Consider the following 12233-nt stretch of genomic DNA (forward strand, 5'->3'; position numbering starts at 1 on the left):
GGAACAAACTTTGCTCCAGGCATTTCTAACATTTTTACATGCAGATTGAAATAGATGGTCTCAGAGTCACTATATAGTTGCCTGCTTGATGCTTTTCATTCCTCAAGTACTTCTTGTCTGAAAGCAGCTCTGGAAATGTCTCAGGTTGTCTGTATTAAAAGTGCTTTGTGGTTTGTTGATTGATTGGTTGTTTTTATAGTAATTTTTGGCTTTTAGYGGCACTTCTTCAAAAGCAGTTGTGTTTAGCAGGCCAAACAGTCCACTCGTGCAGTGCAGATGTCTTCTGCACTTTGCACAGCTAAGCCTTTTTAAAGGAATCCAGCAAATAAGCCAAATAGCAGTGCAATTGCACAAATGTATGACTTGAAGCCACATGTGTAATAGATGGAAGAAATAAGAGTTCTGATCTGAGGACTTCTGAAAACTGAGCTAATGACTTACTCATTGGAGTAAGATGGAAAAATGATATACCACATTTTGGGGTGGATAGTTAGACCTGATCTAGTGCTTCACTGTGGTGTGCACTGAAAAGCATCTGTAGGTTCATTCAGGATGACTGGGCTTGATGAAGAAAATATGTRAAGTGAAGGCAGTTCATGCAGCGGGAATGATGAATTCATGGAATCAGGAAACAACAACACACCTTCATACAAAGMCTGGAAGCATTTGAAACCTCGGTATTGCCATTTGCACAGCTTCAAGCTCCATCCATGCCACAGAGCTCTTTTATAATCAGGTAGAATTTTATCGTATTTTCCAGATTAACTCACCTTTGGACTGTGGATGAGCATGAAGTATTTTACCCAAGAGGCTAATTTATCCAGAAGGATATAGGCTACAGAGAAAAGTGGGATATGTAATGAAAATGTCTTCTCAACCATAACTTCCACACTGGTGTGCAATAAAGAGCATAATAAGGCTTTTTTCTTTTCGTTTTGTTTTTTTTTTTGTTTAAGTGATGAAAGGCAAAGTTAAAATGAAAAAATGCACAGGTAGATGCATTTCTTGTGGAAGATGATATCCTCTGCTGTGTGTACCTTACTATAAGCTCTGCTTTACATCTCTCTGAACTTCCAAAATTAACAAGCTGAAAGTGCTGGTGCTTTATGATGAAACCCTATATGTGCTGCATAATATGCTCTGAAATCAGCATTTCATAGCGCTCGTTTCACTTGCAAATTCCTTAAAATTACTTATTTTTTCTCCCTTAATGAGAATTTCTTCATGTTTTATTAAATTGATAGTGTTTAAGGTTTCTATTCAAAGTTTATGAAGATGTATGCATCAGAATGTTTGATTCTACTCTGTCGTCTTTGCCAACCAGCATTTTAGATTTGGATTGATCGATTTATTTTATGTGTACATAGAGAACACTATGTTTTGCTGCTCTGGCCAGCAGTCTTACTAGAGATGCAGATTCTATCAGAAGTTATTCTGGCAGCACTATTTGCATGAATTCCTTGAACAAGATAAGCTATACTAGTAATTGACTGTTTTGGTAGTGTTAATAGCAATGCTGGCTAAAGCTCTTGCATAAATTTTGTTTATTGTGAAGTGACATCTTGTCACACTGTTGACAAGTCATAGTTTTGATGACAATTTTTGTGAGCAACAGAGGTGTGAGTTTCAGCATTATTTAGCACTAAGCAAATGCTAAATGCATTTTAYGAAATATCATGAGTTTTATATTTTATTTATATATATTTTGTGTGTGTGTATTTTTCTACTTCAAAGACATTTCTTATTATCTGAGACTCCTGTCATTTCTTATTTTCTAGATTTTTTCAGAGATACTTGTTTTTCCTTGTAGAAGATCTGTAAGGTCTGCTAATCAATTTGAATGAGAATTCAAATTGATTAGCATTAACTGATCCTGCCAGGAGAAGTGTAAGTACTGATACCTGTAAGGTTTGACCTCCTTCCCGCTCTTTTGAATTTCATTTTGCTAGTCTTACAAATGCTCTTTGACTTTGATTTTACCCATGATGGTTTCTTTTTATTCTTAAGGTACAATTTTAATTGAACTAGAAGCAGTGTCTCCTTAGAGCAAATAAAATATTTAACTTTCATTAGTCAGAGGTGATCATCATAATCTTCCTGTGAGCTTTTATGGAGCATGATATAGATTTGTATGGGTTTCCAAAGAAACTTCTGCAGAGCAGAGAAGTCGGTGCTACTGAGCCACAACGACTCCCCACTGTATCAACTCAAGCCTTGGATCTTTGTATTCTTGGGAATATAAGCAGGTATCATGAACTATATTCTTCTATTTTTTTTTCAGTTCTTCAGTTCTTTGTATTTGGACTGTTTTTCCAAGTTATTTACCTACTGTCGTGTCCTGAGAGCTAGGTGRGGTAAAAATCACTGAACTTATGAGAAATTTGCCTGCAAGAATAAAGCAGTTGAAGGAGTACACAACATTTATTTATTAGGTAAAAATCTACTGCAGAATTTGATCAATTTCAATTTCTGTGCATGTGCACTCATGTGCTGTTTTTACATGTACATATATGTATGTGTGCATATGTATATATTGTATACCTATAGATAGGTGTGTGTTTGTATATACATATATATACATATATGTATGTACAAGCCATATGAAATTACCTCTGCATAGTGCTGTTTTTTCTAGTAAGTCTTGGTCCCTGATACTGCTGTCTAGAGCCAGGAGACTTGAATTCTATTCTAAAGATGGTCCTAATGTTATAACATGGTAGAAAGTTATAAAGCTTCCTCTTTCCTCAATTTCTCTATCCATCTAGGAATAAAGATTATTGTCCTTCTGAAATGTTTTAAGACTTTGGATGGAAGATTTTTCTCAAAGTGCATCTTATTATTATTTTAAATCATGATGCTGTTAGCTGGGCATCTTGTTATCATTGTGCCAGTATAAGAGAAACCAAGGGCTGTATCTTTCTATTCTTAGTTGCAGAGACTTTTTTTTTGTCATTTTCAATTCCAGTTGCACATGCCATGGCGTAAGAGCTGTGGTTCTTTGGGATGAAAAATAGCCACTCTGATGAAGCCAGGCATGAAAGGATAGAGTCTGGTAGAAGTTCAGAGCTGAAGCAACATACATCTTAAAATTGCTGTTGTCTGTAAAACCTGCTTTGCAACAGATTTTAATATGTGAGATGATGCACACTGAAGATCATGAATCGATCAAATTATAGGGACAAGTGTAAGTTGACAGTATAAACCAGATAATGGTAGTAGTGCCTACTAGCACTACATATCTTCAGTCTGACAGCATTTTCTATCATAAATCCGTATGTTTTATAACTAGGCCATAAAACCTTACTTGAGGCTGAAATGTAACAGGATATACTGTAGTGCAAAAATTGTGACTTTATAAAAATAATTCAGTAGTTTCTAAGTTAAAATTGCCGTATTTAAAAATCATTTATAGTTCTTTTGTACTCTGGTAACTTGAGGTTTTTGGACTTGGAACTTTTTGGACTTTTTTTTTTTTTGGAGAAGACAGTTATTTGTATGTAAATCTGTGTCTTGAACTGCTGTTTAAAACTTGCTGTCCTTCTGGATTCATCACATTCCTTTTGCAGTGGCTTTTATATATGCAGGTGTGTTTCACCCTCAGAAAATCCTCCTTCACACAGTTTCCAATTAGACTGGGGAATGTGCTGAAACTTCATAAGAAGCTGATGAGACTAAAGTGAGTTTGGGCTTTGATGTGTTGTTTAAAAGACTAGATGTGTGCAAGAGCAACAAGAACACAGTTACTAAATTAACCTGTTACAATCCAAAATTCTATGCACTGCTAGATATTAGGATCTGTATGAGTTTATCTCTYTGTCTTCAAATTCTTAATGCTTTGTCCCTATTTTATATTGATCTGTCTTGTGAACAGGAAATGTGCCTGTGGATCTTAATGCAGTAAGTCCTACTGAATGCTAAAAATAGGTCCAGTTTTAGCAACATCTTAATTTCAACACTGCATACACATCCTGAAGCTATGGATTAATAGAAAAACTTAGTGCTCTACATTTTATCATGACAAAATCTTTTTATTTTTATACCGCTATTAATAAAAGGATTATAGCATCAGAGGAGTTACTCTGATCTCTATGAAGTCTTGCAGTCTTCTTAAGACTGATTTACAGATCATTTCTACATCAATTTGAGTACATCAATCAGTTCATCAATTTGAGCAATATATGCTGGATATGTGCCCCAGTAGCCATGCTGAAAGGGACAAATTACCATTAGCTCAAATCTATTCTGTTCTTTCTACAATTTTGTGAAATTGGATGCCAGGAATAAAACACAATCATTGAAAGAGTTAAACGTCAGCTGATGGGGCCGCTTTGATGGAGCTGTTTGCTGTGTTTTGTCCCTAGAGAATTGAGGCATCTTTATGGTATCAACTTTTGGCAAAGAGGAAGACATCAGATTTAAATTATACCAATTTTGACCCCCGTTCCATCTATTGCATCTGAGGTTGACCTTCTTGCATTTAGATATTTTAAAGTAATATCTTTGTTCTAGCTATAGTACATGCCTAATGAGATCATTTCATCACCTAAAGGACAAGCCTCCACGACTTACTATGAAGAAATTATTTGAGTTGTAATATTTGTGAGGCAAAGGAAAAATACTTTATCTGAAATCCTCTTTATTCACAAACCAAATATAACCCAATAAGATACACTGTGAGGTTCCATATACAGAACTAGCACTGTTCACCCCTTAGTTTGCAGAGACTAGTCATGCTGGAKTCCTTCACAAAGAAACTACCACGTGTGCTAACTTTGCTGTTTTTAGGGAGACAATCTTTTACTCACAGAACTTGTTTCGCCTTCTAACTTCAGTGCCGTCCAGGATGGACAATGATCTTGGAGAAGTGGAAGGCAGAAATTCTGACAGTGCTGGGCTCTAGTCTGTGTGAATCCTGTTTTGAGCTGGTTTGGTCAGTATTACATTACCTGGTAGTTTGTAACAACTTGATTTCAGAAACTTGGCCATGTCGTTGCAAGCCATGGTTGTCTGGTTTGTAGCTTGTTGCTTCAGGAAGACAGTTGCTACTTCAGTCTTTTGCTGGACTATGAGAAGCAAAACTGACTGCAGTCTTCTCTGACCCCAGTTGGTTTCTTCTTCATTGCAAATGTGTGGCTGTAGACAGTGATTTTTCAGATTATCTTTGCCCTCCTTCCCTCCACCTCTAATTAACAAACAGCAGTTTGATAGCATGGCAGCAAGTGCATGTTCATATCAAAAAGAATTTGTCTACCATCATCATATTAAAATGAGGTGTCAGCCTGTAGAACTAGTTAGCTAGATTTGCACATAGGAGCATTCTTGATGTTAAAAGCTTCAGGCTGGAAGGGAGTCCCAATATTTTACATTTCCAAATCAAATATTAATTGCATGCTATAGAGAATCTTTTTCCCCAAACAAATTTTGTAAATAAAAAGCTAGGCCTTTCAAATCATCAGCAGTATTAATTCTCGATTTGAAGGATTATGAAAGATAAACAACCACATAATTGTGAATTAGAAAAATACTGGCCTAGGTTGCATAAAAACCTCCATTAAATAAATACCATAAGTTTTCACTATGAAAATTCAGTGGCATTGTACTTTAAAAAAACAAAATGAATTAACCATCTGCTAATGATACTCAAGTTGCTTTTCACAAATCACATACACATACAGGAAGTCAGATAGCCAGAAAAGGCTATATACTGGTTTAATGTACAGTTYGACACAAAGTACTCTTGATATACTCCATCCTAACTTCCTGACTGTTGTCACAGTTCTGATCTGCAAATCCCGTCACTCTTCTCATCTTGGTTGCCCTGCTGTCCCAGAAAGTCCAACACCCTGAAAGCCGATACGGTATGTGACTGTGCTTGCAGTCTTTGGTCTTCATCCCTCAGATGACCGGTTTAATCTCAGGGTGATTCACAGTAAGTGGTTCTGGTTTCCAGTCTGGTTGGAAAAAGTGAATATTGAAAGTCCGTGCCCAGTTCTCAAAGACTCGCTTCTCTGTGATGAAGCGGTGGTGACTGCCCTTCCGGCCCCGCTCGTGGGAGAGGTACATCGTGCACTCGTCAGGTCCCAGGGGTTCGTAATAATGATAAGGTACTGAAAGATGATTAGGATCCCTGTGGAAGAAGGAAAATAGATGGAAGCTGCAGATGTTCCTTTTTACTGATTGAAAAGATGCTATCTTTAATGAGCTGAGCCTTTATTCCTATATAAACCAAATTTCTGGATACCTGTATTTTTACTGCATACTTAATGCATCAGAATGGGGCAAATGTTTTTAATTTGCTCCTTCTGTTGTTTTCTTTTAATCCCTCCTTTCCTGTTAAATAAAGAACAACAGTAGCTCAATAATAAGGGAGAATGCTACCGGACTCTGTTACTATCCTGAAACTAGAAACACTCTGCTTAAAAGAGAGTCACATCCACGTTTTGACCTGTAAAAAGCCTTATGGTRGCATTTACTGAACTGAGGGAAGAAAGGGAAGGGAAAGACAGAGGGGAGAAGGTTATGTCGGTCGCGGCAGCTCTGGTGAACGTTGCCAGCACGGTGCATGGGGATGTGAGTGCACATTAGCACATCTGCGTGTCTGAGTGGTGATACAGCCTGCTAGTGCTGCCTTTATAATCAAACAAATCTAATGCACTCGTAAGTTCTTTTTGATTGTTAATGAGAACTTTCATCTATCTACAGTAAAACTTAAAGCTGTTCAGCCATAGCATCCTTTAGACCTTTAGAGTCCATCAGCATTAACCTGCAAGAGATGCTGTACCAGTGTGATGACACATAGGACAATCCTTAAAGCAATTAGGTACCTAGGACAAAGATCATTTTAACCTCAGTTTTAACCTCGACATTTTGTTCTTAYATGCTTCAAAGGTTGCATCTGCATTATGCTTGTAACAAACTAGAGCAGATCATTCTCCTTTTGCCTTATTTTTTCTCTGAACTAAACTGTATGCTTTGTAGTTTTAATTTGGGCTCAGTACTTTGCATAGACAAGAACTCATACACAAAATAACTATTTCTGTCAAATACTGAAAGAGATATAACTGTCCAGACAGAATAACCCAATTGTAATGCTGGAATGCTGACATTTTCCAAGCCACAGCAGAGTTAGTGTAAAACTCATATGCCAGATATGCACCCTTACTACCAAGGAACTATTTTTGGGTGTAAAAACAGATAACCAAGAGTTAATCAAATACTTCCACTTGGAATTATTCTGTGTTAAAGCCTGAACTGAACAGGGCCCTAATACAGACCAAAAAAGCTAACACAGAGTCAAGATTGTTAGCTCTAATACTGAATTTAATCTTTAAGCTAATATWTAAGCTTATTTTCAATTGAATGCATCCTCCAACTGTCAGTATTCTGTCCTGAGCATTATTTTTATTATATAATTTTATCACCTATACAATTCTCTCTCTCTTTTTTTTTTTTTTTCTTATTTTATCACTATCCATGTTATATATGCAGTGGTAATGTATGATCCTGCTGCTGCTTTCCATTTGTACCCAAGATTAACATTTTAATTCAATCAGTTTAGCTTCCTGGTAACATCACAGTGTGATCAATCTTACAACACTAGCGTAACAATAAAATTGCATCACTAAAATAAGATGGATCCTAAATTTGTAGTATATATTCTTATTGGAATACATCGGACAATGAAGGGAAATCCTTTAATACCTTATTCTTACAAAGCATAWTTTTTAATTTAAAAAATATCCTTTCATATATGCATTTAATAGATTTTTTTTAGCTACAAAATGTTAGATCTCAATCTTCAATTACATTTCCACACACCTTTTGATATATTGGACCTCTTGTTATTATCATCTTATAAATGAATTCTTTGTATGGTTATTATAAATGTAACAGGATACATTTTAATGTGACTTTTTTCTTAAAAAATACAAAACAAATAGGCATCTGTCTTTTATTTAGCTTACTCATCTTTTCTATAAGAAAGTTGGATTTTTCTCTTGTGTTTGCGAGTGTAAATCTGTGTAGCTCAGTGGAAATTCACTGCTTTAAAATAAAGATTAGTAAATTTGAAATATATTTCCAAAAGACTTTGATTAAATGCAGTCACTGTGGAAATGAGTTACTTGCTCACAGCCCAGTATTGCAGTGAGCTTATAAAGTTGTTGGCCCTGATAACATCCTGGTAGATTTAGTATGTTTTCCTTTTTTCTTTTTAATTTTTTCTTCTATAAAATAGTAGTTGAAAGCTGTGACTATAGGCAGCACAGYGAACCTGAGCTAGCTTTGCAGCACTAACCTCTGCTGGGTTTGCAGGAYGTGCCCAAGAAGAGCACAGCATGTGCATGTCCCTTTCCTGTTCCTTTGCTGTACACTGAAATTAGCAGCAGATCACAGTGATTACTGTCACTGAAAACAGATTTCCCTCCAAGGATCTAGAGGAACTCAGGTCATATCTTTCCACACAGAATCCAAAGAATACAGGTACAGGGGTGGTGGTCCCTGTATGTGGATCAGAAGGAGAGAAGGAGAAAGAGAAMAGACTTGACAATGGTCCTTCTTTCTTCTTCCTTCTCTCTCATAATTTAGTATTTAGCAAGGGTTAAACTCTTCCTGTTGCCATTTTGATGCATCATTTTGAAGCTTGTAGCTCCTAGCTGGGGCTTTAGCTGTTGTGCTATCAATAATCTACAGTGGATTTTTAGCAATGAGTTTTCTTCTTGAAGATAGGCACTCCAAATTCTATTAAATGTGCTAAAGCTAAAAGCAGAGTATTCCAAGTGAATGCCCTTTCCTCAAGGGTATAGCAGGTCACTATTTTGTGCATTGCCCTGGCAGAAGTATTGCAGAAACACCTACTGCGTTGGAGTTGGCTGTCAAGACAGGGAGAGGAGCACAGCCCGGGCACCCTGTTGGGTTCAGGAGCTCTGAAAGGCAGCTAGGGATCGAGAAGGAATTGTCTGCAGTCTTCTTCTTTCATGGGAACTCTGGATTCACCCGATTTCATGCAAGTAAGGTTTAGATTTGAACTTGGCTTGAGTAACTACTCCATAAGCCAATTTAACTGTCCTGTGTTATCTTCTAACTCTGCAATTAGCTTGTGTCACTAGCAAATGAAATGCATGAGTAATTTCTATAAGGAAATTGCTTGCCACCTCATTTATTAACATTAAAACAGATGCTGTTTTATCACTGACTGATACTGGACATTAATCAGTATTTTGTCAGACTTTGCATGCATATTAATATCACAGCTGGGAGGAATCTGGGGAAGGTCCTTTGTAAAACACACTATACTTCCTGCCTAATAGCCTGCCAGCACAGCAACAGCAGAAGTGCTTGTACCCAATGTCAATCAGCTCCTCTTTGCCACTTGGGTGCACATTTTCCCACAGATGGTATCCACCCACACTGAGAGCTCAAAGTACAGTAAGCAGAGGTTGCTGCAGAAGAAACAACGCGGAAAAATAAGGCCAACCCATAGCGCGTTCTGGGCAACCTCTTCCTTTACAAACTAAAAGCGATTATAAATCAGCCCACAAAACTCTCCGTATTCACTTGCTTTGTAAAGGAATTCACATGTTGAAGGGCRACTAAAATGTTGTTTTCATGGTAAATGATGGGCAGGGCACTACAGCAGGAGTGTAAAGATTTCTGGATATATTTTTGCTTTCTATTGCTGATATCTCATTTCTTCAGCCTTCTTTCAAGCTCAGTTTTGCTGAACTCTATACATTTTTGCTCCGGCTCCACAAAGCCAGATAATGCGGTAGCTGCTAGGTAATGAGGTGAGATGCGGGGTAAAGATTAAAGGCCATGACTATCTGTCATACGTCTGGAGTTTAAAAATCTTGCAAACACCTCTCAAAAAGCCCAGCAGATGCGACTGGCAACAGCTCCTTTTTTTGCATTTGATTTAAAGCAATTGAAAGTGAGGAAAGAGAGGTAAGAAAACACTAGATTTAAAAGCTGTGCCCAGAGGAATAAATTAAAGGATTTCAAAAGCCAATTTTCAGGCAAATTATCACAGATGGGAAATGGCCTAATAGTCAAATGATTCTCCACAGGAAAATGATCTAGCTCTGTATTCATATCTGTTAAAATAAGGTTCTGAATAAGCTTTAGGATTCTGTGAGCTCYAGAAATCCCATGAAGAGAAGGGCAGGACAAGAGGGCTCTTCTCACTACCGCCTTGAGTCTTCCTCGCRTGAGTGGGGACACCTAAGGAGATATTCAGGCAGACAGGGGCTGGTGTCATCGCAAACCGCAGCAAGGGAGGCCTGTGTCCTTCCAGGATGCTGCTGAGCAGCAAAGTGTGCAGGATGTGGGGGAAAAAAAAAGAAAAATCCTTGATGGCCCAGGTCAAGAGACCTGTGCATGGTGCTAAGGCAGCCCCAAAAAGGAAACGCTGCCTGTCTGGGGTACCTGCTCCTTCCCACAGGGGCCAAGAGTGGATCCCTGCACCCTGAAAATAATACAGCAAGATGAAATGTCTTCCTTGAGTTTCTTCAGACCAAAGAATGAGGTGCAGGTACAAACTCTCTCCGGAGATCTTTGCAATGTGCCTGYTGGCGTTGGCTGTCCTCTTATTGCTAGAATGTGCAAGTCAGATGTATTTAACAGCATGAGAGCTGTATCAAAGCCATTAACCCCTAATACAGTCCAGTGTTAAGTGTGTAGCCAAGTAAAGAGATTCAATAGTGCAGAGCGCTTTGCCGCAGCATACTCAGAAATTCACAATAATCAGGTCACCAATTCCAGTTCAACTATAAAATCAATAGCCAGTGAAAGTAAATAGAAATGAATCTAAACCACATTGTTGCAATTAATAGCAACAAATCTTTTTAATCTGTAATGCACGCTCCCCTTTAGCCAGGCTGTTTTTCCTGCCCGGGTAAGAAGCAATTTGGTTAATGATCTTAAGCTAATAATTTGTAGCAGAATCAACAGTAGGATATTCATGATACCTTTGAGATGTCCTTCATGTTACCAATGTGATASTAATTTAGTTCCATAGCAGTGATTTCCCCCCACACTCATTACTTACTCCACAAATTTATACTTAAAAAATAATGGGTAGCTGCTGAAGTTGTAAATTTGGTGACATTGAACCTGAATAGAAATAAGAATATTAGATTCGTTTTTAGATCTTAAGTGCTTTAATTGCACAGCAAATAAAATATGCTTGTAACTATGTAATTTCTAACAGAGTTAGAGAAGGGCTGGTCTTTTTTTTTAATGGTAGATTTGTATTTCATCYGCCTGAAAGACATAGAAGTCTGTCATAAAATACAGCCATTTACAAARTATTTCTTACACTGTTCTTTTTCTTTTTTTTTTCTTCTGGTCTTCCTTCTGTGAAAGGAAACACTGTTTTAACTTCTTAGTGTGTGCATAAGTGGATAAAGAACAGACTGAGAGGTAAATTTCCATGTATGGCAACATATTCCTTTGACGGATCTTTAATTTTGTCTTTCTAGCTTGCAAAGTAAGGACTGTGCTGCGTTTTACACTGACACGCAACGTTAGTTCGTCTGTGTAAGAATTACTTTCATGAGCCACTGGAATGCAGCCTCTTCTGGAGTAAGACAGGGCAGTCACTGCAGTGATGCCGGGGGCACAACGGCTCCAGCACAGGAACTGGAGACAAGTGTCTTGGCCAACAGGAACAACAGGGCAATAGAAGTGCTGTGCTGCAGAAAGTATTTATGTTGTTTGGACCATCTGATCTTGTTTGTTATTTTCCTAGGAGGATTCACATTGAAAGCTGGCAGTACATTACTGCATTTGTCATCAGTGTTTTCTTTCAATTTGTAGAAGTTCTCACAAAGTGGAATTTAGGGTTGACATTTAATATTGTAATTTCTTAAGGGAATTCTACTTCTTTTTGCTTAGGACAAACGCAGATGCCTGACTCAACCGTATTGGTACTCAGAAGAAGAAAATCAAACTATTCTTATGATAGATGAACTAACCTGGTACTGCAGCCCTGCACCCCGTAGCCCTGAATGGCATCTCACTAATGAACTAGACTTTGGTGAGGTGAGTAAATTTGCAAGAGAAACCTCAGGAAAGTAAGTGCATCCTAGAAAGAAGGGGGTTAGGAGCAGGCGATGAAACGTTACCACAAAGCCATCTTGCCATGACTGGCAGGACCAGCTCTGGGCATAGCTGGATCACCTAACGATACAAGTGGGATTGGGCCAAGGTGCAGGCATATGGCCACATCTCTCTGG

General features: G+C 37.9%; 1 protein-coding gene across 1 annotated transcript in view; it reads right to left on the reverse strand.

The window, feature by feature from the left end:
- Nucleotides 1–4665: 4665 nt before the first annotated feature.
- Nucleotides 4666–12233, reverse strand: part of ST6GALNAC5 (ST6 N-acetylgalactosaminide alpha-2,6-sialyltransferase 5) — a 62143-nt gene continuing 54575 nt past the window's right edge. The window contains exon 5 of the mRNA XM_026054672.1: nt 4666–6127. Coding sequence (XP_025910457.1) covers nt 5896–6127 — 232 coding nt within the window. The 3' untranslated portion in view covers nt 4666–5895. The remainder of the gene's footprint in view (nt 6128–12233) is intronic.

Source organism: Nothoprocta perdicaria, unplaced genomic scaffold, assembly GCF_003342845.1.
Source record: "Nothoprocta perdicaria isolate Ctin4 unplaced genomic scaffold, notPer1 scaffold_0, whole genome shotgun sequence".
Taxonomy (NCBI): domain Eukaryota; kingdom Metazoa; phylum Chordata; class Aves; order Tinamiformes; family Tinamidae; genus Nothoprocta; species Nothoprocta perdicaria.